This window comes from Raphanus sativus, chromosome 6, assembly GCF_000801105.2.
Source record: "Raphanus sativus cultivar WK10039 chromosome 6, ASM80110v3, whole genome shotgun sequence".
Lineage (NCBI taxonomy): Eukaryota > Viridiplantae > Streptophyta > Magnoliopsida > Brassicales > Brassicaceae > Raphanus > Raphanus sativus.
The window spans coordinates 13512245-13538373 of NC_079516.1; the positions used below are offsets into that span (position 1 = coordinate 13512245).

Here is a 26129-nt window from a genome sequence, read left to right on the forward strand (position 1 = left end):
ACAGGATCGTATCAAGGGCTTGACGATTGGTCTGGTAAACGGATTGCAACCTGTATGTGCTGAACATCAAAGAAGCTTCTGTACGTGTGAATGCAGTCGTGGATATTGGTACTTGGCACAACAGGATGGGTCATGCATCTTACTCAAGACTTGACATGATCTCTGGAGCTTTGGGAACTACAAAGATGAAGAATAAAGGGAACTCGTTTTGTCATGTTTGTCACTTGGCAAAACAGAAGAAACTTTCTTTTCCCTCTCCAAACAACTTATGTAATGCAAACTTTGAGCTCTTACATATAGATGTTTGGGGGCCTTTTTCAGTTGAGACTGTGGATGGTTACAAGTACTTTTTAACCATAGTGGATGACCATTCTCGAGCCACTTGGATTTACTTATTGCGTACAAAGGGTGAAGTTATAAAGGTGTTTCCAACGTTTGTTAACCAAGTCGAAAATCAGTACAACACTAGAGTTAAAGCGGTTAGATCAGACAATGCACCTGAGCTTAAGTTCTCTTCGTTTTATCAAGAGAAAGGCATTGTCTCATATAGCTCCTGCCCAGAGAAACCAGAGCAGAATTCAGTGGTAGAACGGAAGCATCAGCATCTCCTGAACGTTGCCAGAGCTTTCATGTTCCAGTCTCAGTTGCCTCTTGAGTACTGGGGAGATAGTGTCTTGACGGCTGCCTTTGTTATCAACAGAACTCCTTCACCTCTGCTTGGTAACAAGACTCCATTCGAGATACTTACTGGTAAGGCTCCGGTTTATGATCAGATTCGAATGTTTGGCTGCTTGTGTTATGGTTCTACATCACCAAAACAGAGACATAAGTTTCAGCCAAGATCAAAGGCTTGTGTTCTTCTGGGATATCCATCAGGCGTTAAAGGATACAAACTTCTCGACTTGGAGTCAAACAAGATTTCAGTTTCACGAAATGTCATCTTTCACGAAGATATTTTTCCGCTGGCTTCTACTACTCCTTCTGATGACAGTTTGAAACTCTTCACACCACCTTCTACTTTGTCCTCAGGTAACCACCACACAAACATCTCACCAGAAATTTCTTCATCTTCTTACTCTTCTTCTTCTTCCTCAAGTAAGCTCATCGTAATACTAACCCTAAGTGGTTGATTGGGTGAACCCAACCTTGTGAAGCTGCAGCCATGTCACTGTCCCACCGTGTCTCGCCCAAGAGATGAATGTCGAGATTGGGGAAGAGGTGGGTTACACTGTTCCTTTGGAGGATCGCACAAGCTCCCAAACGGTGGTCAAGTACATGACCGACGGTATGCTTGTGAGAGAAGCTATTGCAGATCCGGTTTGGGGAGATACAGAGCCATTGTTCTCGACCAGGCCCATGAGAGAAGTTTGGCCACCGATGTGCTTATCGGTTATCTTAATAGGGTCTTGAAACGTAGACATGATCTGACTCTGGTTGTGATGAGTGGTACCCTCCGAGCAGCACACAAGTTGGAAAGTTTTTTTAGTTGCTTTAGGATGTGTGCACCTCTTATCAAAGTTCCCCGGAGGCTCCATTCAGTTGACATCTTGTATGCTTCTCCTCCAGAGGACTATCTCGAAGCTTCTATACGCACTGTAGTTCAGATTCACAAGTGTGAGCCACCTGGTGACGTCCTTGTTTTCTTAGCCAGTGAAGAAGAGATTGGATACGCTTGCACAAGGATCTCCACTAGACTACTTGATGATCAAGTCGAGGTTTTGCCACTCTATTCCACCACTCTTCCTCCTGGGTTGCAACAACAGAATAATGATAATAATATATTCAATGTAAGGAGAAAGATTTTTGTTTCCACCAGCATTGCGGACTCTTCTTTAGCCATAGACCCCATTGTTTACGTTGTTGATCCTGGTCTCTCCATTCGGAAAGTCTACCTCCCCAACATTTGCCAAGAGTACTTGATGCTGTCCTCAATATCACGAGCAAGTGCTGAGCAGAGAGCGGGTCGTGCCGGGAGAACACGGCCTGGAAAATGTTTCAGGCTTTACACAGAGGAGCGTTACAATGAGTTTGATCTGAATCACCATGCATATCCCGAGATGTTGAGGTCAGACTTGGCGAACACGTTACTAACCTTGAAACAACTGGGTGTGCATGAATGGTTAGACTTCGATTTTATTGATTCTCCTCATCCTCCGGCCTACCTTCGGGCCTGGCACGATTTGCACCATTTGGGAGCCATTGATGATGAAGGTTACTTGACTAATACAGGTCAGATGATGAGTGTGACTTTGTGAACCTCTCACTGTCGCATTGTGAAGACTGTGTCAATTTAATGTTTTGTATTTCCTATTTTCTGAATATGATTATTGTGTTTGTATATGATTTATCATTCCTAGTTTTTTTTTTTTTTGCATCGCCCATTTTTATCCTACAGAGATCGTGGAATTCAATAACTATATTATTTGTAACCCATTCAATTGATAAGCTTTATAGTGTTCATCATCCATGTCCTTAATTATTCAGATAAAGATAGTTTGACTATAATATGTATGTTGACGCTGAGTAAAAATAAACTTCGATGGGGATTTTGGGGGAAATGGTTTTGATTGGTCAACTAAAAGTTACAAATATTTTTTTAAAGAGAATGAACGGGTCACATTCGAATAAACAAAAGGAGTGAACTACAGAAACCTCACATGCTCACACCAACCATCTTAAGATAACTAATGAAAGTTCAAAATTTACAATGCACCATAAGGATAAAGAGTTGAATCCATTTCATTGAGATTAAACCAAAGAAAGATTTTAACATGTCTAGTAGTCATCCAAAATCTCATCTTCCTCTTCTTTACCTTCAGCCTCTTTGTTCTCACCTTCATTCTCCTCAGCCTCATCAGTTTGCTTCTCCTCAGCCTCATCAGACTGTTTCTCATCAGCATCATCAGCTTCCTTCTCCTCATCAACTTCCTGAAAGTGGTGACCATATCATCTTAATACTCAAAGCAAAAGGAAAGACAAAGACAATAAATAAACGAAACACATACTTCCTCATCAGCATCGTTGCTGCTCTCAAGTGACTTGTTATACTCTGCCTTTAGTTCAGCAGCTTTATCCAAATAAACTTTCTTCTCCTACAAGATCAAAAGAACACAACTAGAGTTAAGACCACAATTAAGCAAAATCACAACAAAACTCAGGAAAGAAGTAAATAACAGAGTAAACTCACTTCCTCATCCAAAGACTTCCACTTTTCACCACCCTGTTTTGCAACCTACAAAAACACATAGATAATATAACACGGTGGAATTTTAATCCTACAAAACTTTGCCGTACTAATCAAGTTAAAGTAACAAAACTCGGTTATAGATTCTTACATCCTTAACGCCAGCGTCAGGATTCTCTTCTTTGAAAGTTTTGCGGAAATCAGCCCTGCAAATTGAAAGGCAACATCATCATCATCTCTGACAGTATATAAAAGAGAAGATTTTTGAAGTGAGAATGAAGATTTACATGAAGATGAAGAAGGCAGTAAGAGGTCGCTTGGGCTTGTTAGAGGAAGAAGAGCTCTTCTTCTTATTCTCATCCTTGGCCTTCCTTACTCTCTTTGCCTTAGGTTCATCAGATGTTGACTTCTTCCTGAAGACGAATCCAAACAACAATATCAAGAACTTCACAATATAGAAACCAAATAGATAGATAGAATCAGAAAGAAGTCTTCACCTCTCAACAGGTTTCTTCTTAGCTTCGGTTTGTGTCTCAACAACTTGAGCTTCTGAAAACAATTAACATCAAAAAAAAGAGAGAGAAAGCTAATCATTTACTCAGATACAATCAAATTCATTAAATTCCAAACCGATTGAACCGGATTTAACCAAAGTATTCGATTATTTTACCAGAACCTATAACCAATACCGGAAATAGAAAACTTCATTTTAGTTCCGTAGAATTTCTTAAAACAGAACTAACTGATTGCTAAACCGGATTGTTTTAGGTTCAATTCAGCTGATTATGTGTGAACCAACCTAACCAAACCGAACTAACAATATTAAACCGAAAGATCTGGGAAAAAGGAAGAGAGAGAGAGATATTTTTACCGAGATTGACACGAATTTTAGCGTCGAGGCTACAATTATGCATACTGATAAGCGCAACCGCTACGTTCTTGTTGCATCCTTCGCTGTAAATCGCATTAAATTAACATAATCGCGTCAGAAACACTCAAATCGAAAGTTATAGGCTTCCCAATCAAATTAGGTCGGAGCAGATCTAGAAGAATGAGTTTACTAACCATCGAACGAAGGCGCTGCCGTCTTTGGCGCGAAGTAAGGTGTTGTTGTTGTTAGCGGTGGTTTCGGGTTTGGTTTCAGCATCGACTCTCTTCCTCGCCTTGGGCGCAGTTGATTTCGAACCACCACCGGCCATCTCTTTCGTTTTTCTAGATCGGAAGGAGAGAATGTAATCTTTTTTTTTTCTTTTGAGATCGAATCGATGAGAGAGTTTGGGAGAAGCGGAGTGAAGTAGAAAAAGGGAGGTTATTGAGAGGGAAACGAAACTCGTTTTCGCTAAAGTTGTGGCGCCAATATTAAATCCCGCGAAAAATAAAAAATAAAAACTGTTGTTTTTGAGTTTTGACGCGGATCTGTGAGCTGGTGATCTAATCCACTGTTGGTTTTGCTTTAGCGATGGGGGAATAAACGGTTTAGATTGGCTTCTCGTGCCATTTTGATGTTCGCGGTCTTTTTTCTTTGTTTGTTTTCGCGGTTAAAAATATTTGGGCCACAAGGCCCGTTTTTCTATAAATTCGAATATGCCTAATATATAAGTAACTTCAAATTGTCCGGCCCAATTTACATGGAATATATGAAGGCCTTTATTAGTGGGTATCTTTCAACATCAAAAAAAAAATATATATATATATATATATATATAAAAGTTAAAAAAATATATTTTCATGTGCTATTTGATTATTTTACTTTTTGAGTACTATTTTGTGATAAAAACTTAAAAAATGCTATTTGAGAGAATTGCCTTTTTAAAAATCAAAATAAGCTTTTACCAATCATTTATGCCCACAAATGGGAAAGATAATATATATTTGGGCTTATATTTAGAAAGCCCAAAATAATTTGTAAAATAAAAAGCCCAAATATCTGTTGAACAATAAAAAAAAAAGCCCAAATACATTCGCCGGAAAAGAACCAAATACATAGACGAAGAAGAAGATGGAAGAGGGCAGCAGATATGACGACGTTGATCGCCTCCATGAACGATGACCTTCTACAGAACATTCTCCAACGTTTACCGGCGAAACCGTTTTCCTTAGCCTCCTGCGTCAACCGATCATGGAACATCGTCTGCAATCACATCCTCTCTCGCCCCAAAATGGTTTCAGCTTTCTCCAGAAACCCCGATCAACTCTTCGTAAGCCTCTCTCTTCCCTGTTATAAGCTTAGAAACCCTAAATTCGTCATGGTCTTAGTGAGCTCTCGTGTCGAGCTTAGTGTGTTGATGTTATCTTTGTATAGAAGAAAGCTGTAGAAGAAGCACTTGACAAAGCTTTGTCTGAGCCAATCAGACCAGATTTCGTCATTGCGAACATTACATGTGGGGGAACATGGAAGTAACTTTGAATATGGTATAATGCTCCTTAATCTCTTCCCACGTTTTGTTAGTGTATATATATTATAAAAAATGTTGTTTTTTAAAAATGCCCATACATGATGGATGTGTATGTTAGATAACTGAAAGAGTGGGAACAAGGGTTCCTGTTATTGTATCCATAGTTGAAGGAGTATTGGGAAAAGAAGCTTGTAACGACAAGGCTGCTGCAGAGGTTTTTTTATTTGTTTTCAGATTTGAGTTTTTTTTTTTTTTCTAAAGCTTATATATCAATGTTTACAGGTCAAACAGAATGACCAGGGCATGCACATTAGTCCAACTTTTGCTGTACTGCTGACCATTGGATACTTTCCAGGAATCAAAGTCGACGTTATTCCTGTAACTCAAGCAAAACCGGTAATATATATATATATATATATATATATATATATATATATATATCTAACAAACTTTTTGTTTCATTTTCTTACAAGAAAGAGGTAAAGGAAGGACTATCCATGTACTATCATAATGCCCCTTCTTTTATGAATATAATTGGTCTCTTGTGGATTTTCTTTGCAGGAAACTGAAGCGATTATTGGAGACAAATTTGTGATGGATGTTAGGAATTTCATGTCCGAGGTTTCAGATCATGCTGCTGCACCAGCCTGTCTTATGCTCTTCGGGGTGAGAGAACTATACTTTTTGTGTTCCAACTTGTGTCATACATACGTGTGGATCGTATTCAATTTCTATGCTTATGTGTGTGTTTTGTAGGAGGATGCTCATGCCACAGAACCTATCATTCGAAAATTGGGTATGAGTAACTGCCTTATGGTTACATTTTTTTTCAAACCAAAATGTATTCATTCTTTTGCTATTATTGTAGTTTAATTTGTTTGGTATTGCAGACTATGCCATGCCTGCAGAAACCATTATCGTCGGTGCTCAAAGGGGAGAGTTTTTACATAAACGAGCTAATGAATTAACAAATGTTGAGTTGCATGAAGGCAAGATCAGAGTTCTTGCATGTCTAATCTTCGCAAGAGATAGACACAGACCCGTTGGTAATTAGTGTCTGTTTTCTTTTTTAATATCATCTACTTGAAAATAAAACCAAGAGAAAACATTTTGTTGTGTGCCTACTAAATGAAGCAGATGCTGGAAGAGTTCAGTTTCACACTGCAATGTCAAGAGGAATCTCACCGGTTGATTTGAGGTACAAGGTCGCTAAGGTCTTTACTTCTCTGCCTAGTACTCCGCCTACTGGGCCTGCTACACTTATGACTGCAAAAAAGAATTGGAGAAGCAGAGGTTCTCAATGGAGAACAGATTCTAGATGACATAGAAGTAAATCAGGTCCGTACGCATCTGAAAACCATTTATCTTATTCTCACGACTTGGTATGCTAAAATGATGTGAAAATCCAGTTAGGAAACCCGCTCCAGGTGGCTGATCCATACATTGGAGTGATAAAAAGAAGAAAATACTCAGTTGGTTTGGAGCAGAAGCCAGAGATCATTGCCTCACTTGTGTTTCATCAAGTTACTGGGTAAAGATTCATTTACATGAATGAGTTTCCTTTTGACCCGTTTATGACTTTTTTTGTTTTTTTTTTGGTTTATTCAGAGCCGATGAACAGTATCTTGCACTCAAAGGCGCTGGAATCAAAACGGGTGACCATATGCAAGTTTACATCCCTGATGTCAAAGTGGCTGAAGCATCACTGAGTGATGTATCTTCGCAGCTTAGAGACATCGTGTCCAAACCGAATAAACAGCAAGTTGTTGGAGGTTTTGTTTTCGCTGATAGTGGACGTGGTGACTCCTTCTTTGGTCGTCCAAACGCAGACAGCTCGCCGTTTTTGGAGAACTTCCCGGAGTTGCGTTTTGGTGGTGTATTCTGTGACGGTGAGATCGGAAGAGGCTTTTTCGTGGAGGAGGAGGAAGAAACTAGCAGTCGGAGATGTCTTCATGTTGTTAGTTCTGTGTATCTTATTGTCTCGTATGCATGTTCTTAATCCTAACATGTCTCGTTTACAAGTGATTTAGATTGTAAGTGATGATGACAGAGGCTGAGGTTCTCTTCTCTATTATGCATGTACTGTGGGGAGGGTTAGTTAGCTGCATTTTTCTACGTTGAATAAAGATTATTAATGTTTCAAAAAAATGGTTTACTGAATTGCTAACTTTTTTTTTGAAAGAATGTTAAATTGTATTCCTCAGAAAAAGCCTTTCTACAAAATGTTTTGCTACCCATGATTAAACTGGAAATCTATACAAACTGAATTTGATAAGAAAGCTAATCAAACTCTAGTTGCAAACCAGAGTTGCAAAACATCTTCCATCCCTTTCATTCTCTTGGATTTCAATAAACTCAGCTTATTTCTTATTTCCTTATCTGTCATTTTCTTTATCACCTCCACAGACAACAATTTCTCACTATGTTAACTCTATTACGTTCTCGCCAGACTCCATACATCACTGCTTGAAAAGCATAGCGAAGACAGAATTGCTAATGTTTTAGTGAATTACTAATTTTTTGAATAAAGATAATTAATGGTTGAGTGGGTTGCTAATTTGCCAAGTTTTATTTAGGTACTTATCAATTCATTCACATTAATTATTGCGTGTTTTTAATTGCCTTCTCTACATTGTTAACGTTTGAATATATATAATAAACATTTATTATGCCTTTTTATTACTAATAAGGATATCTGGCTAAAACAATTTCTTAGCATATTTTAAGCCAACAAAATACTGCTTTTAACCTCATAATGATATATATAAAAACCTTACCATCTAAGACTATATCTTTTTCAAAAAAAGATTAAAAAATCTATGACTATATCTTTGGTTTAGTTTATAAATTTAATTTTGTTCAGGCTATATAGTATATACTTACATTTTAACATAATTTCACATTTGCATTTTATCTTACCTTTTAGCTTTATTTATTTTTAAATCATAAGAACAAATTATGGTGTAACTTTATTTTTAAATTTACAGATTTCTACTAATTTTTGCCAGTCGTAATTAGTTTTTCTTTCTCTAAAAGTACAACAAACAAACGTTTTTTTAAGTTATAAATATTATACATCTATCTTATTAAAACAGGAACATTACAACTTCTTCTAGGTGGATTTTTAAAAGTGGACCTTATATATTAATTAAATGTCTCATTCTTTATATATATTACGTACCATAGTCTAATTTTGCATTGATGTATTTTCCTTAAATACAATTCTTCTTTGTCCATATTCCATATATGATTTTTACATTTATTACATGTCGATTTAAATAAGATATATACTAAGAATACTAAAAAAATATAATCGTTCTATAATTACCTTATACAATCATTTTAAATTGATCAGTATATTTTCATTGGCCATATTAATTTATTAGTATGAATAACATTAGGTAGATAAGTCATAGACACAACATAAAGATATGACTATCTTATAACTACGTTGGGCCTAATCTACTTTCTAAAAACAAATAACACATAGCTTCATATATTGTATAGAATATAGTAATATTGTATAGTATTATACTTATACAATAATACTAAAAACAAACCAAATGAAATATAATATATATCGAAATGCTTTGAACCATTACACACAAAATATATTAGACCTCAGAGATAAAATTCGCTTTGAAATTACGTAATAATTATTTTAAAAAATTAAATTTCGTAATGTACAAAAAAAACATAAGTTTTATATAAAATTTTGTGTTACAATAAAAAGACACAACTCGTGCTTGCAAAATGTTATTTTTACATACGAAAGACAGTTTTGATATTGTTCTTTAAACACAAAATTGAATTATACAAACTCGATACTACATAAAACTAAACAATATAGAATACATTTTAAAAATAAAACCCGTGCGGGTGTGCATAGTTTATATAATATATAAATATATTATGTTACACATATTTTCATATAAATAATACCCCAATATAAGTTTTGTATGATAAATGTTGAAAATACAAAATATATAGCACTATATATTTTAAATAATACAGAAAAAATCTACTTTACGTTATTATAAAATTTAAAAATCAAATTTAGTAATTAAACACATTGCTTACTTAAGTACATTAGTAGAACATTGTTATTTATCAAAATTTTATATTAATACACATTGGCGATCATGTATAACATTTAGTAAAAACAAAGATAAAAAAAAAATGACTCCCGCTCGGTCGAGCGGGTGATGATCTAGTTTTTATTATTTAGGCAGTAGGATCTATAAACTAAAAATCATCCATAATATTAAATCAACTAGAAAATTTTAGGTAGACTTAACTACTACTTAGATATTAACTTTAATTATAATTTTTAAAACCACAAATAATTTTTATTTATTTTAAGTAGTTTTATATACTACTCCCTCCGTTTCATATTAAGTGTCGTTTTAGAGAATTTTTTTTCGTTGCAAAATAAGTGTCGTTTTAGAGTTTCAATGCAAAATTTATTAACTTTATTCTCCATTCTATTTTTCTATTGGTTGAATTATATCGGTAATGATGCTTTTATATTAAAAATATGCAAAACTAAATGCTTTTTTAATCCGTGTGCACAAGTATAAAACGACACTTATAATGAAACAGAGGGAGTATTAATTATTTACGCAGCTTCACCTATTCCAGACCAAGACTTTTTGTCTAACACAATTTTTTCTTAAATCACATTCTTTAATTTTGTGTCTCACAAGCATAAGTTAAAACTTATGATTGATGATTACTAAGAGCTTTTAAATTATTGAGGATATTCATAGTCAAAAGATAGATATAAGTTCGTATTTTGCCAACAAAAATAACTAAACATAAAAACTTCTTATAGCTAGAGAGTAGAGAATACTCTACAAATCTAGAGTGCCAGCACAATTGTCCTTGAGAAGAGGTGGAAAGAATGGATTCAGTGGAAACATGTGAGGCCAACAATTTGCGTCTAAAGTTGAGAATGCTTTGCAACATGCTGCTTCAACATTTTCAAATTTTCCTGAGAAAATTGACTTAGAGATTTCAAGTACACATCCTTCGACACTGAAGAGAGACAACCAACATTTTATCAGATTAACAGGTGAATCAGGGGTAAAAAATCCAGGAATCGTCAGTGGCATCTGGAGTTGGGCTTCACCTTGAGTGACAGCACAAAGGATTACGGCTAAGATCACTGAGACAATAAATTTTCTACCCATCTTTCTTACTAGTTAGATATCTTTTCGTTTTTGGTTTAGATTTTAGATGTTTAGATGGTTTCGGATATAGGGAGAAACCTAGTCTTTATAGATCAGGAAGTAAAGAATTTGTTTAATAAGTAGAAGAGTAACATATAAATAATAAATTTGGTTTCCAAATGTAACTCACAATCCATTCAGGTTTCAATGTATTAAATATTCCCACATTAAGCTGAGTTGAAAACTGTAAATCGAGTGTGTTCTTGATGAAGTTTTGAAACGGGAGATGTGAAAGTTATGAAAGTATTTGGCCCACTTACATTTTATAACCTTATTCCGGTATATATTGATTTTAGTCTCAACATTCAATTAAGCAATTATGAAAACAATGGTCTCTCGCACCTAGTTTTAGCTCTAGTCAGTTTTTAAAGAAATATACTAGTAAGATGAAATATATTCAGTAAAATCACATTTTGGCCAAAAATGGGAATCGAGTTGGTCAGCGACAATAATTCTCCTCAAGAAACACACGACTTATATGCCCCCAAGAAAGTTAATTACTAATACCTTGAGCTTGCAATATTAATTTAACCTCCTGGATTCATTTAATCAAATCATTTCATTATATGCCTAAAAAGATACAACCAAAGATCACATTGTCTGTATGACTGCATGCATTTGATTAAAGCATTTTGGCCGTGACAAGAGGGATTATGTAAGGAGAATTACAGTGGTCTAATTTATACTCATCAGCATTTACATGACATGTTTACATGTACCAAAACATCGTGTTACCTAGTATACTTATATAGCTAAAAGACCAGTAAACTTGACTGATTATGATGCTCTAAGACCATCATTATTGGGAAGCCCTTAAGGGTGAAGGGGAGATGACCGAGAAGAAAAAGCAGGGAAAAGTCTTTAAATAAGTGCTGTCCTTAAGACTGCTCTTAAGTTTTCATGACCAAAAAAAAAAAAAAAAAATTAAAGCTAAGGGCTTTTGTATAGTGCCCTCCAATACAAAACTTATATAATGAGAAACATAACTTTAATTTTTTTTATATGCACATGACTAAATTTAGATTAAAACGTGGTTAGATAAAAAATAGTAAAATTAGCACCGTGTGTGCATAACGGTAAAGATCTGAAAAAGGCTGTGAAGTAAGATAGCCATGTGGGGTGTTGCAGAGCTGAGAAGACATTTAGGGTTTTAGGGTGATGGGAAGGTGAATTTACCACTTCTTGCTTACTGTGCCCACCTCAGAGAATCTCAGACCCCTCTCTTCCCTCTCTCTTTTTTTTTCAAGTCTAGTCTCCCTTTTTGTGTATAGCTTATAATATTTATAGTAAATATATAAACATGCATGTAATAAAGACTAAATGGCTATGAAGACCACGGTAGATATCTATACGACTATAATCCAAGTTAGGATGGCTTTTGCGGAATATCTAATGGTTCAATTGTCTTAACTCTCTCTTCATTTTTCTACTGATAATTAAATGAATCTTAAGTCAACATGATTAGATAGGTGACTATGTGTAGAAACTCTCTCTCTCTGTGTTTCTTACAGTGTATGATATCATTGGGAGATTATAGACTAACCTTTTACCTCCATAATGAAAAAATAAACATTTTATATAACGAATACAGTTTAATATCACTCAAACTATATAATTATCATATTTTCAGTTAAAGAAGTAAAACACTAGATTTGATGAACTTAAACAATATGTTAATAGAAACCTAATACACTGGAAATTAAATTTAGGGAAGATGATGAACTTAAACAATACGTTAATAACTTAATAGAAACCTAATACATAGTCATAGAAGAAGAAAACAACATACCTAGAATTAGAAACATACATATAAAAATACCGCACAAGCTGATATGGAGAAGAAGAAGAAAACAGAAAGAAGACATATATTCGGTTTAAGGAGAGTCGAAGTTAAGAGAATAGCTAAGAGGATCATAGTTGAAACTGGTCTGCTTCTTATTCTTGTCTCTTGGTGATCTCATCTTCTTAACCTTCGCTTTGATTCTCCACAAAATGCTTCTTATCAGCTTCTTCTTTTTCTTCCCAAGCTCCATGCATCCCATATTTTCTTCTTCTTTTCTGGAGGGGTCGCCCAAAGATAGGATAGAGAGAGCTGCAAAGTGAAAAGAGTGTAAATAAAGTCAAACGTGAAGGAGGACGACTACTTATAAAAAGCAGTATCTATCTTTGTTGTACCAAGAGGGAGAATTGATGTTGACCTCTCGCTTATTTATTTATTTATTTACACTTTATGATTATTACATCCATTCTTCAGAGAATCACATGCATACTATAAGACTATACAGTTTCATCAGGCATTGAATTACAGGTGGGAGCTAATATTTGACATATATAAGACTGTTCACCAGACGTAAGTTTAATGCCACAAAACATTACGTTACTTACATGCATCTCAAGTCCATGGGGAATAATTTACATCCTAGCCAAAATTTGAATTGATGGTTGTATTTTCTTCTTTTCGTATTGTGTTTAAGTTCATACAAATTGTTTAAACTAGCTAGAATATTTTGCTCAATAAAATTGAGATAAAGAAAAAGTAGGATCCAAGAAGAGAATCTAAATCTACAAAAGAGACAAACGAAAGTGAACGACTTGGTTTGGGAATAAAAGAGGAGGATACGTAGAAGGTGTAGAAGGGTAAGTTGTACAGCAAAAGCCATTAGTCATGTATGGTCGTTGTCTCTTAACGTAACGCAGAGCAGAGGTTTGCTACTTCACAGTCAATTTCTCCTTTTTTTTTAAAAAACTCGTTTTATTATATCAGAAAACAATTGTGTTGTATTTTCTTATGTTCATACAAAGGAATAGTTTTGTTTTTATTAGGTAGTTGATGACAATACCGTTACATGGTTTTGGCAATTTCATTTTCTCAAGTAATCTCCAGTCGGTTGGTTTATTGCAGTTTTTAGAGAATGCCCTTTTTCCAAGTTTTGTTTTTATTATGTCTTTAATTTAGTCTTTTCTTTCTTCTTCCTCTTCTTTAAATGTTTTACATTTGGTTTGGCATCTATCAGCTATGAGCTACCCTAAGTTAAGTTAAGGTTAAGAACTTTCTTCAGAGTGAAACTTGAAACAATTTTACTTATATATTCAAGATTTAAATTGGAATCCTTCTTGCTCGGTAAAAACGGTTGAATATGAATTTGATGTGTTCGAAAATATACAGATGGTAAGTTATCTGGAAATGTTGATTATAAAAATCATGATTAGTTGCAATTAAAAGTGTGGCGAAATCGGCTACAAAAACGATGAATTTGTTAATAACAATGTTTAACATGATAAATCTATAAGTATAAACTTTAATTATCTACTGAGTTGATGTATGTTTGTGAAATATTCCTAAGCGAAATCCTCTCTATTTATAGGAGAAAGTTGACTATATGTTCTTTGTTCCTTTGTTGACTTAGTTTTGTTCAACCCCATTTCTTCTTATTTCTGGGCCGAATTCACTAACTTAATGGGCCTTAATGGAGCATCTCACAAAATTAATAACGCAGAACATGAGATTGAAGATCGAAGATGAGACCCAAGAAACGGGAAAACGGCCATTTCATACCCAACATATCGCGATATGTTTAATTCATACCTGACTTATATGGCCGTGCCAAAACATACCTGAATTTATATGGCTGTGCCAAAACATACCCAACTTATTTTTTTGGAAAATTATATACCAGTCACCACATCAGCTGCCATGTCATCTATTTTTGCTCGCGTGGATGTAACGTCAGCTAATTTTTTTTTTGTTATAAAAATAAATTTTTAGAAAATAAAATTTTTATTTTATATTATTTAGTAAAATTAACAAAAAAGTAATTAATTAATTAAATTCAAATCTTATATAAGAGATTTCGATTATATCAAAAACCGTTCTTATAAGAGTTATATATGTATTTTAATGATTTAAATCCAATGCAAGTGTTGAAGACATGTTATTCTTGATTAATCATAGTTGTGTTAATCTAAATTTTTAAATGTAAATAATATATCCATGATTAATAAAGCGTAAAAATGAATCATGTTACGCTTTATTAATCATGGGTATGTTATTTACATTTAATCTAATCTTTTCAAATGTAAATAACATACCCATGATTAGAAAAGCGTAAAAATAAATTATGTTACGTTTTATTAATCAAGGGTAAAAATAAATCATATTACGCTTTATTAATTATGGGTATGTTATTTACATTATAAATTTTAGATTAACACAATCATAATTAATCAAGAGTAACGCGTCTGCAAACTAGCATTAGATTTGAATCATTACAATACATATATAACTCTTATTAGGACGTTTTTTTGTATAGGATCAAAATATTTACGAATATATCTCTTATATAAGATTTAAATTTAATTAATTAATTTTTATTAATTTTACTAAATAATAAAAAATTATAAAATTTTATTTTTATAACAAATTTATTTAGTTTTTTAATAATTTATATACATGGCACATTTGCCAGCAAAATTAGCTGACGTTGCATCCACGCAAACAAAAATAGATGACAAGGCAGCTGATGTGGCGACTACTATATGATTTTGCCAAAAAAATATAAGTCGGGTATGTTTTGGCACATCCATATATATTTAGGTATATTTTGGCACGGTCATATAAGTCGGGTATGAATTGAACATATTGCGATATGTTAGGTATGAAATGACTGTTTTCCCGAAAAACCACTAAAAATTATGTTGATGTGTTAATAATAATAGCAGAACACTGAACATGTATCTTTAGCTGAAACTCTAGGTAGTATTCATATAAGAATAATAGTTAGAAGACCAACCCATATGGCTTCTCTCTCTTTGTGTCCCTCTCTCTACACACACAAAGGTTAGAGCAAATCAGAGATTTCTGCTTCCCCAACGCAAAGACAAAGCTAAGAGTGTACAAGGAGAAACAACTAACTCGGGGGATGATCTAGCCTTCCAAACTCTTATGGTTAACTTTGTAAAGAATCAGCTTTAGACTCCCCTTGGAAACAAATCCACATTAGAAAAAAAAAAGCAGAGCGTTGGGCAATGAACATGTAATCAACAATAAAAACGGTACAATTTTCACTCCACCCCACCCCACTGGATGAGACAACATATTACTTTCTCGACGATTTTAGTCTCAAGTCCAAACTCAAATCTAGTAGAATCATTGTTATCCCCAAAAACCCTGAATCTACTACTACCCTTGCCGTCGTGATTAAGATCCAACATCTTCTACATTTCTAGCTAGACTCAGTTGCAAACTCCAAATCTTGTAGACTAAGACGATGAAGTCTATACATGTATCAAGATCAAACATTTTCTACATTTTAAATGATGCCTAGCTAGTCTGAATTGCAAACTTCCCACAAGTTGGAACTTGATCTTGACAAGGAAGAGTTTAAAACAATCACAAACTAAATTCCGCTTATGAACTATATCAAAGATCCAACTTTCGTCTCTTCCAATCCAAGCAACTCTAAGAAATCAGTAACGAGATTAAGGGAATAGATGAATCAATGATAACAAATGGGAGAGGTGAAGAGCTGATTATGTATATGATTGCTAAAGGTATACATACACATACATCAGTATATTCTCAGTACATACAAATCATTCTCCACTCCCAAGTTTTTCAGTAAAACAAAAGAACAACAGAGAGTGAGAGAAAGAAACAATGTTGCCTTTTGTTGTTTTTCATCATCATGGTTCGATGAACTCGAACTCGTCTTCCTTGAGATGAGCGACGAACTTAACAGGACCACGACCTTCAACCTCTTTGAAGAACTCGACCCTGTAAGGAAGATTAGCTGATATTCTTTTCCCTTTCCACACGGCGACGTAGTCCTTGAGCTTACCTTCCATCCCTTCCAAATCAATCTCCGGGACGCGGTTCACGTGGTAAACCTTCAGCGGCGCAGTCACTCTGACCAAAGATCCCACCTTTCCTTTCGCTTCGATCTCTTCTTCCGAAAGCTCGGCCTCCTCTGCGTTCACTGACACAGCTACGTCGCATCGAACCGTCATCGTGGAAGCTCTTCTCGAGCTGGTTCGTTTGATTCGAGATTGAGAGGCGAGAGGCGAGACGATGCAAGATTTGAGCCCGTGTGAGGACGGAGGGAGAACGGCGGCGGAGAAGGCCGGTGACAAAGCGATGGGGCTACTCATACCTGAGTGCCGCCGAGAGAGGAGAATATGTGTGTTTGGTAGAAGATTTGGGAAAGTGGAATCAATCTGTCGGAAAAAATAAACAACTGTTTCGTTTTCTCTGTTCTGTAATAAAAGTGATACACTAATAAAAAGGTTTAGGAAATTAAATGGATAAGAGTGAATACTAAGACACACGTGTCCTTTGAAAAAGACAATGCGATAATTTCACGGGATCAGGAACGTGCGGCTGATAGGAATGCTGCTGCAGAATATAAAGTGTAACGATGATATTTTCTCATGTACAAGTGTTTAGTGGCTTGGGCATTAAGATGTGAGATCACTCACTACCAATGTGTATGATAAAAGGCATCTACAAGTAGTATACATTATAACCAAACCGGTTGACAAATTCAAGCGAAACACACGAACCATTGTCGGATAACCCATGTTTTATGGTACATATCTATATATATATTTCAAAACACACACGAAGAAAAGGATAAAAGAATACACAAAAGGTTTAGGGGTTTAGGGAACTTATGGATTACAAAAGGGAAGGATGGTACTTATTCCTCTTTTCACAGAGCTATTGACGCCGCCGACCAGATCAAAAACAACACCCCAAAAAAAAGAAACCTACAGACACCACCTGGACTCTTCTCTTTCCATCCACATAATTTGATGAGATTTTAATATAACTACTAATGTCGTTCAGGAGCATTACCGATCAATCTGCATTGTTCCGGTAGCATCGTCGATATCACTTCTCCATTCAATGCAAACAGCTCTCCGTCTATACCACAACTATCATGCGTCTGCTTTCCCGCCTTTATTTTAACCGACTTCACCTGATTCAATTTTTTCAATTGCATTTTGATCAAACCACACTCTCGTCGAGGCTTTAACACTAGCACAAGGAAGAAAAAAGAGTTACCTTTACACACTCTACGTATGGAAGCGAGAGGTGTCGACCGGTTTGCAGAAGGATAAAAAACCTAATCAACCTCATTCTTCCACACCCGTGAACCAATAGCATGTCCATTGTACCATCGTCATGTTCTGAATTGGGTGCCACGACTTGGGAGCTTTGCACGGTCCGACAAGCGTGGTTACACACCATGATCCCAAGGAAATGTCCTTTTCTAGCAATCCATTTATTTTCGAACCTCGGTGTCATGCTTTGATTCCGCAGTCCTGTCTCTATATCCTCCGGAGGACCTGGCAGCTCGATCGAGTTCTCTAAATCCCAAGCATATGGTTCACTGTCCCATTTGGGCCCCGCGTCCCAGATCGGACCCGGGTCGGATACAGTAGATGAAATATCTCCTCTGTCGTGAGCGCCGGTGTTTCCCCATGAACTTCTAGTTGGAGGAGGATCCTGCACGGATGTTAACCCCATCCATCCTTTATCCGTTCTTGACTTTGACCTTGTCCTTGGCCAGCTAGGAGTTGTTGACTGTCCTTGAGGATGAATAACCTCTGGCTCAGCTGCGATATCTCTTCTGCCGGAGGACATGCGCTTCATTTTAGGATCTATTCCACGAACATATTCAGATGGCTCGGCGCTGGCATGTGTGCTGCTACATGTGTCTAGTTCGCCTGCGCTTGGGGACATTATAGAGTCGAGACTTGATAAACTAGAGGCTCTAGGCAATCCTTCTCTGCTTGATCTCCTCATTACATCCGTGTAGAGATCTTGCATATCAACAACTTCCCTTTCAAGTCTGGTTTTGCCTTCTGGGTCCTCTTTTTGCGCCGGAAGATATTCCACTTCGTAGCTGTACTTTGGCAAACACATGAACTTGAGAAATCCAGCTACTAAATAACGCATAGGACCAAAGCGTTTTTGATATTTCTCGGAGAGCTCCAGAACTGCAAATAACCAATCACAGAACAGTTTAAAACCCATGCAGTTTAGGTATAGCAAGCGAAGGGGACGAATATTATAAACATGAAAGTACTGGTATAGCTCAAATACGAAATAGCATCCATAGCTCAAACTCATACATCAAACACAAGAGGGAACCGTAAATGAAATGGACATAAATTTCTAGCATTTTGCACGAGTTCAGTGTTTAAAAAATAAACTAGAATAATAAGGAAGATAAAAAAGTTATCCTCCAAAATGCATGCAAGATACAGTTGCAGACACAGGAATGAACAAAGAAGCTAGATATACATAACCGGAACTGATAACACCTGAAAAACTGTTCATTAATGGAAGCTCTAACAAGACAACGGACACAGATATTCCCACTCACCATCGCTAACAAAACCATAGTAGGAGACGGTCATCCCAAAGTGTATCACACCCGTGTGAATCCATTCAACAGCAAAAACATCAGTAGCTGTTAGGCCACCCTAAACCAAAAAAAAAATTCCTTTGTGCTGAGAAAAGTAAATGAAGCAGAGGACAAAGAATGATGCTGGCCGGAAAACAAAATAAGGGGCCAACAGGATATTAGATCCAAGTACCTTCACAATAGAGAGTGCTGCAGAAATAGGATCTCTAACACCAAGCACAGTCCAAACTAATGAGTTATCAGATCCAGCAGGAACAATTCCAATTGGGATGGAAACTCCTTCTTTCTGATTGCTTCGAGTAAGCAGACCATTAAGAACCTGCAACATTGGAAAGAGGCAGACAATGAGATGAAAGTTCCATCCAAAGTAGGAGAGGTTAACATCAAGCTGTATTTTCCATGCATCTTAATCTACATAGAGACTTCTACATTGAAGGACAAATCAACAGTGAAAATTCTCATGTGTTTCGAGTAAGTAATTCCCTATAAGATGCATCCCAAAGTTCTGCAGCACTCTGTTGTGAGAGTGTTACTAAACTCTTAAAATGATTCAGCATGCTTGCGAATGGCGTGAGCACGCACGCTGAAACAAACCAGTAAAGTTCCGTTTCAATACAAAATTGTTTCAGAAGCACGGCACTTGGGCAAGTAACAAAGCAGATAGGAAAAATCAGTTTGGTATAACATGAACAGCAATTCTCGAGCTTAACTCCTAAAGAAAATATAAAACCAATGAGCATATTTTAGAAAAGCTAACTTTCACACCTCATTGATGATTCCGTCACCTCCAACACAAATGATACCTGCATGAATTATCAAGATCTCATAAGTAATAATAAAAATTTAAGATGAAGATACAGATATTAGAAGCTGATATGTGTAAATCATATCATTCAGTGATGGACCAAGCATAGGTACCGTCTGAGCATAAACTAATGTCGACAGTTGAAGCCAGCTCTCTCGCATGACCCGCTTTATTTGTTTTGACAACCTCCATCTTAATCCCGGCCAGCTGTTAAGAGTTCACAAAATCACACACAAGATAAACAAAAAAAAAAGCAATTATTTTACGAAAGTTCCATAATCTATCATGATGTAGACTAAAGCTACAACATCCAAATAAAAAAAAAAGATGGACAAGGATACCTTAAAAATTGGCTCCACTACATCGTTGAAAACTTTGATAGATCGTCCATGCCCTGACCTAGGGTTCAATACGACAAGCATCTTAGGTGCACTCTTACACCTGAAGACCAACTCAGGAGGAGTATCAATAGGGACCGAAAACAATTCAGACGAACCCTGTTTCTTCTTAGAGACTAAAGGATGCGGCAAACAGTTGATAAAACACTGCTGATCAGCAAAACTAGCCACCCACTGAACAGCTTCCTCCACACTAGGTGCAACAAAACGGAAATCTTTACGGCTTCTCTTCGGTTTCGTGAAGCAACCTTTACCAACAGGATAAGCATGCACGGTGAAATGCTTGAGACCGACATTGTACGTCAACTGTCAAAAAAAAATAGCATAGATAAGTTTCTTGACTCTGTAAGTGTACTACTCCAGGATTTCAAGAATAAAAAGAAAAAAACTATACCGAGACAACATCATCAAGCTGTAGCACGTTAGAGGCCCAAACCAAAGCTCTCCTAGTAAGCCTTGCATCAACTGCTTTCTTGTTAAACACGTCAGCGGCATCATCTTTCCCTCTCTTATCCAACAAAAGCTTCCCTGAGTAAACAAGACTACCTAACAAATCAGACTTCTCATCTCCTCCTCCACCTATATCAATCCGATGCTCATCAGCTTTTGCTTTCTCCTCTGGCGAAGACGCGGCCTTAATCTTCTTGCCACGCTTCTCGGGGAACACGACGGGGGAAGACTGCTGAGATCCTCCCGTGGCGATCTGAGAGCAGAGTCCTAAGCGTCTGAGTGACTGTTGTTGTCCCTGAGGGACGGATACTTTTAGAGAAGGAGTCCGATGCACGCCACTCTTCTGCATATCCGTGAAAGCTAAATCGGAACGATTCGAGAGATGATCAAAGCAGCGAAACCATTATCGGATCCGATTACGCGATTCCGAAGCTTTCGTTCCTATAAGAAGATTCGTACCAAAGGATCGATTCAGCGTTTGACCGTAATCCAATCAATGAATCTGGAGACTAATCGTCGCTTAACCAAAAGAGAGAGAGAGAGAGCTGCTTATTAGCTATTTCGTTCCTTACCTTTAGTTTCTCGGCGGAGAAGTGATGAAACGACGCCGGATCGGAGGATCTGAGAAGAAGACGATGATGGCGGAGATGAGTCGAGTCTGTTAGATTCGCGATTTGATTACGACTATACATAGCCTTTATTGGACTTTTATTTCCAATATTTTAATATATTTTATTTCATTTCTCTCATCGCTATTATTTTAATTTCTTTTAACTTTTTTTGTCAAATTTCTTTTAACTTTAATTTATGTTTCTATATTTTATCCACCCATTTTATCCTCTTCATTTCGTTATCTGCAAAATAAATCTAATATTCCCTTTACTAATTTTAATTCAAGTATAATGTTTTCATTTCCAGTTGTTAGATTTGAGTTTATATATTAATTTGATTCAATTATTTATTGTACACTTATAATAGGGAGGACCATTTATAAGAAGTTTATCTAATTAACATATATAAGATTTACGATAGTAGCTTAGAACATAAAACATGACCATTTTTTTTCTTGTTTTCTACGTTAAACATAAAATCTCCCTACCCTTTTGAAAATCATTTGCTGATGTATTTATTTATATTATTGTAAAAAACACGAGACATAAAAAAGTAATATTTTGAAAGAATAGCTATAAGAACTAATAAGAAAGTCAACCACAGATATACCAAATTTAGAAGAAGAAAAAACATGATAATGGATATTGGTGATGAACTACTAGGGCTTGAGTTTACCAGGTCTTGTTTGCTGCTACTATTAGATCCCTCCGAACATTCTGAATTGTGTGACAAACAAATACAACTCTTAACAATGCTTTTAGATTAGTCAATATGTTTACTAGCTCAATTAAAACTAGTTAACTTTTAGAGAAACGACGATGTTATGTCAGTTGATAGCTTAGCTTAGTAATAACTTTATCATTAATCAAAAGAATGATTAGAGAAGGATTAGTGGAAGAAGTTTGTAGACGGTAAGATGGTTCTTCTCGAAGGGGACCATTCCCATAAAGATGTCATACAATAATTATAAGTAAAAAGTTATATATACGTTCAATGTAAGATACAATTCGACCAGAAGTGTAGCTTCATGTATAAGAATTGTTAAAAGAGAATCCTCTACTTTATAAAAGCCATTATTGTTTTTGTGTTAGTTAAATAAAATCTCGAATTATATATACAAATGATGCAATTTCTGGATGGAATATTCATTGCAATTTCATACTATATACAGCAAGACTAAGACGTGAGCAAAATCCTTTGACCATCAAAATAAAATAAATCGGGTTTTAAAAAGGCCCAGGCCGAAAAACACTACAACAAATCTTGTAACTTCATCTTCCTTTTAAGAATAATAAGGCCCAAGCCCAATAACACTACAACAAAATCCGATTAAAAAAAACAATAAATCGAATAAAAATCCAAAATGCCGCAAAAAAAAAAAACTGATTCATCTTCTTCACTACTCCAACTAGACTCCCCCCAGTCACTGCCTTGCGTCACTCGCCACTTCTCTCTCGCTCCGTCCTCCTTCAACTCCTCCTCCGGATCAAACATTCCACCTCAGCTCAACCTCTCCGTAAAACCCTTCTCCGAGGTAACAAACGTTTCGACGTCAATTTCTAAAATTAGGGTTTAAAGTTCCAACCTTTATCATCATCATCATCATCATCATCATCATCATCATCAAGAAAGCTACAACCTTTGTAACTTGACAGGGTATTACAACAACTAAAATGGAGGATCACATCGAAAAGGCGAAACCTTGGAGCAGAAAGAGGTCGAGAAAACCCAAAAGTCTGGTCTTTGAAGGATGGGGTTCGAAGAATCTGATGAACTTTCTCGAGTCGCTTGGTAGAGACACCACAAACAAGATCTCCGAGTACGATGCTACAGACATTGTGAGGAAGTACATTCGCGAGCTAACGCATCCTCTGAAGACGGCAACGAAGAAGAGGAAGAAGACAAAGGTAGTAGCTTGCGATGAGAAGCTGAGTTTGCTTTTTGGGTGTCAGAAGGTTAACACAGCCAAGCTCTCTGATCTGGTAGCTAAGCATTACGTCGAGAATCAGGAGGATGGAGACTTTAATTATCTTTTGTACAGCTCCGAGGAGGAGGAGGATAAGAAGCAGAGATTGGCTTTGTTATCAGATAAGGTTGTGGAGAAGCCTAGAGGGAGCATTGCTGCTATAGTTAGGGATAACGTTAAGCTTTTGTATTTGAGGAAGAGTTTAGTTGAGGAGCTAGCTAAGACGTGTGAAACGTTTGAGGGTAAAGTGTTGGGAACTTTCGTGAGGATCAAGAATCCTTGTCATCAGCTTGTTCAAGTGACTGGTAACCTTTTTCTTTTTTCATATGAATCCTGTTTTGAGATTGAGTTTGATTCATTTGTGAATCTCTTTTGTGTTTATCTTAGGTGTGAAGGAGGGGAATCCAATTGATGGTCACTTTCTGCAGGTTACAAACTATTGTGACTATCTAAAAGATGTTGCTTCCTCTTCCCTGTCAGATGATGACTTCACTCAGGTGGTGTATCTTATAAACTATGCGTTTTCCTCTTTTGTTTTGCTTCTTATCAATGAAAAATCAAGTAACAGTTAGTCCAGATTGCTCTTTTCTACTACGTGCAAAACCTCTGTATCCTTCCTGTGTCTAGAGAACTGGCAATGGCCTTCTAATTAAACTGTTTTGGTTAACTTTTGGCAGGAGGAATGTGAAGAGTTGAATCAGAGAATGAAGAACGGCTCTGTGAAGAGACTTACAGTTGTAAGTTTCTTAATTTTTTGATGTGAAGAAAGCTTTTGCTCTCTAGTAAACTGTATATCTCAACTTGCACACTTTAGTTTCTTATTCTAATGCTTCTGAGTTACTCTAGTTCTCTAATCAAAAATTTCACTTTAATCATGGACAGGTGGACATGGAAGAAAAAGTTAGAAGTTTGCATGAAGATGTGACAAAACATGTATGTTACTAGCTTTGCTCTCTACAGATATGATTATCAAATACCATTACCTCATTCTATTTATTAAAGTCTAGACTTTTTGGTGGTTTTTTTTTAGTGGATTGCAAGAGAACTTGTGTTGTTAAAAAGGAAAATCAATCAAGCCAGTGAAAAGGGATGGAAAAGAGAATATCCTTTTTCTTCAAGCATTACTAATAATATTTCTTTAAGGTGAGGTGAGACTCTTTTTCTGTTTGTTTAATGTCTTGACTTCTTAGCACACTATCTCAGTATCTGGATAGAAGGGAGCTTCTTAGCAATCCGGAAGAAAAGTCAAGGCTATTGCTTGAAGTTCCTGAAGTTATTGCAGAAGAGCTTGAACCTGAACGTGTAGATGATGATGATGTGAAGGAGGATGCGGAAGAGAGAGAATTTGTTGTTGTTGCACCAGATTCACCGGAAGTTGTTGCAGAGGAGCTTGAACCGGATGTCAAGGTCGAAGATGACTTCATGGAAACAAACACTGAGGTATCCATTGAAACTCCCAAGCTCCGTGATGAAGAAGACCAACCACCATGGGCTGCTTCTGCACGTAAGTCCCGCATCCTTGCCTTTGCTTAAACTTGTTCTGATTGAACGATTGATCAAGATGAATGTCTCTTTACACACCATTATCGTTTTGTGCTTGTTGTTTTGCTAGCTAGATTGAACCATTACCTTCTGACTTGTTTGTTTTCTTCATAGTGAAACACTCTGGAACTGATCTGGACATTTGGTTTGTGTGTATTACTTGCCAGGTGACAAAGATGTCCTTGAAGATGTGGAGGAGAAACCACTGCCAGAAGACAGCATCATCACACAGAAGGAGGAGGACTCTATCAATGTCCAACCTCAAGCTCAAGCTAAACCAAACCCACCAGAGATTATTGAACTGAGCGATGATGACGAGGAGGAGGACAATGACAACGCAGCTTACCTAAAGGAGTGTGATCCAAAGAAGAAGATGTGGTGCTATGAGTTACCTAAAGGACAAACCAATGGACCATACTCCCTGGAAGATTTCAAAAGGTGGAGCGTGCAAGAGTACTTTGTTGACGTTCCAGATTTCAAAGTCTTTAAGATAGGGAACAGCATTGAATCTGGAGTCCTCCTCACCAAGATTCTACCTCACATCAAAGCCTAATCCACCAAAGAACTCAGTTTGAACAGTGTGCATCTTTAAGTTGCTGTTGACATTTTTTTTGTTTGTTTGTTTATTTCTCTGTAAGTTGCAGTAATTGAGATTTACTGAAAACTGATGTGTTACATGTGTCTTGTTAATAAAGAAAACTTTCTGGTGTTGATATATTAATACTCAACAGGTGTCTAGTGTTTTGCTTTGTTGATGATTGCTTGGTCTATGTATTACTGTATTAATGGCTCAGTATCAATCCTTGTGTCCTATATACCCTGTGTCTAGTCAATCTCAAGAGTTTTAGTCGTTTTCCGTTTCTTCCAGACTTTATTACTGGGCCCATAATACACTAGAGAGAATGTTTACTTCTTCTGTCTAATTCCTTGTTGTAGTTGGCTTTGCATGGTAGAGTGTGTGTATTAGGCTCACGAATCTATGTACTGTAGTTTGGTTTGGACTAAGTATGCTCTTTGATGAACATATGTGTCACTCTCAGGAAATGTTGAACTTGGCTGCTAAATAAAACAAGGCGGTACAAGAGGAGGACGAGCTGTCACCAGAGATGCTAG

The 26129-nt window shown here is 36.3% G+C and overlaps 5 protein-coding genes and 1 pseudogene across 5 annotated transcripts; 2 read left to right on the forward strand and 4 right to left on the reverse strand.

The window, feature by feature from the left end:
* Positions 1-2580: 2580 nt before the first annotated feature.
* On the reverse strand, positions 2581-4517 carry LOC108806570 (high mobility group B protein 7). Its single transcript, XM_018578716.2, has 8 exons — positions 4250-4517; positions 4056-4138; positions 3682-3733; positions 3472-3597; positions 3336-3390; positions 3188-3232; positions 3006-3092; positions 2581-2928 (listed from the first exon to the last, which is right to left on the reverse strand). Exons 1-8 carry the CDS (start codon positions 4381-4383, stop codon positions 2776-2778), a joined length of 735 nt encoding a protein of 244 aa, XP_018434218.2. The 5' UTR covers positions 4384-4517; the 3' UTR covers positions 2581-2775.
* A 628-nt stretch (positions 4518-5145) lies between these two features.
* Positions 5146-7728, forward strand: LOC108807195 (F-box/LRR-repeat protein At5g63520-like; annotated as a pseudogene).
* A 2705-nt stretch (positions 7729-10433) lies between these two features.
* On the reverse strand, positions 10434-10772 carry LOC108807850 (uncharacterized). Its single transcript, XM_018580092.1, has one exon. The coding sequence runs from the start codon at positions 10770-10772 to the stop codon at positions 10434-10436; it is 339 nt and encodes a 112-aa protein (XP_018435594.1).
* Positions 10773-16325: 5553 nt separating this feature from the next.
* Positions 16326-17076, reverse strand: LOC130496110 (ferredoxin-thioredoxin reductase subunit A1, chloroplastic-like). The gene has a single exon (XM_056987896.1). It carries the CDS (start codon positions 16956-16958, stop codon positions 16494-16496), a length of 465 nt encoding a protein of 154 aa, XP_056843876.1. The 5' UTR covers positions 16959-17076; the 3' UTR covers positions 16326-16493.
* Positions 17077-17297: 221 nt separating this feature from the next.
* LOC130496109 (sphingoid long-chain bases kinase 1-like) lies at positions 17298-21616 on the reverse strand. The gene is made up of 9 exons (XM_056987895.1): positions 21469-21616; positions 20841-21337; positions 20390-20752; positions 20162-20255; positions 20009-20046; positions 19416-19562; positions 19202-19301; positions 17875-18812; positions 17298-17788 (listed from the first exon to the last, which is right to left on the reverse strand). The coding sequence occupies exons 2-9, from the start codon at positions 21243-21245 to the stop codon at positions 17642-17644; spliced, it is 2232 nt and encodes a 743-aa protein (XP_056843875.1). The 5' UTR covers positions 21246-21337; positions 21469-21616; the 3' UTR covers positions 17298-17641.
* A 1256-nt stretch (positions 21617-22872) lies between these two features.
* Positions 22873-25719, forward strand: LOC130496390 (uncharacterized protein At5g08430-like). Its single transcript, XM_056988426.1, has 8 exons — positions 22873-23042; positions 23164-23779; positions 23862-23971; positions 24152-24211; positions 24357-24407; positions 24505-24575; positions 24668-24978; positions 25184-25719. Exons 2-8 carry the CDS (start codon positions 23182-23184, stop codon positions 25567-25569), a joined length of 1587 nt encoding a protein of 528 aa, XP_056844406.1. The 5' UTR covers positions 22873-23042; positions 23164-23181; the 3' UTR covers positions 25570-25719.
* The last annotated feature ends 410 nt before the right edge of the window (positions 25720-26129 follow it).

Excerpts from the sequence above, each read along its gene's own strand:
- LOC130496109 (XM_056987895.1), bottom strand. The coding sequence starts at position 21,245 with ATGCAGAAGAGTGGCGTGCATCGGACTCCTTCTCTAAAAGTATCCGTC. Across the intron at positions 20,753-20,840 it reads AGCTTGATGATGTTGTCTCG|TTGACGTACAATGTCGGTCT; the intron begins GTATAGTTTTTT and ends TTTTTTTGACAG. Across the intron at positions 19,302-19,415 it reads CAGCACTCTCTATTGTGAAG|GGTGGCCTAACAGCTACTGA; the intron begins GTACTTGGATCT and ends TTTTTGGTTTAG.
- LOC108807850 (XM_018580092.1), bottom strand. The coding sequence starts at position 10,772 with ATGGGTAGAAAATTTATTGTCTCAGTGATCTTAGCCGTAATCCTTTGT.
- LOC130496110 (XM_056987896.1), bottom strand. The coding sequence starts at position 16,958 with ATGAGTAGCCCCATCGCTTTGTCACCGGCCTTCTCCGCCGCCGTTCTC.
- LOC108806570 (XM_018578716.2), bottom strand. The coding sequence starts at position 4,383 with ATGGCCGGTGGTGGTTCGAAATCAACTGCGCCCAAGGCGAGGAAGAGA. Across the intron at positions 3,093-3,187 it reads GGAAGTCTTTGGATGAGGAA|GAGAAGAAAGTTTATTTGGA; the intron begins GTGAGTTTACTC and ends TTGATCTTGTAG. Across the intron at positions 2,929-3,005 it reads GCAACGATGCTGATGAGGAA|GAAGTTGATGAGGAGAAGGA; the intron begins GTATGTGTTTCG and ends CACCACTTTCAG.
- LOC130496390 (XM_056988426.1), top strand. The coding sequence starts at position 23,182 with ATGGAGGATCACATCGAAAAGGCGAAACCTTGGAGCAGAAAGAGGTCG. Across the intron at positions 23,972-24,151 it reads CAGATGATGACTTCACTCAG|GAGGAATGTGAAGAGTTGAA; the intron begins GTGGTGTATCTT and ends AACTTTTGGCAG. Across the intron at positions 24,979-25,183 it reads ACCATGGGCTGCTTCTGCAC|GTGACAAAGATGTCCTTGAA; the intron begins GTAAGTCCCGCA and ends ATTACTTGCCAG.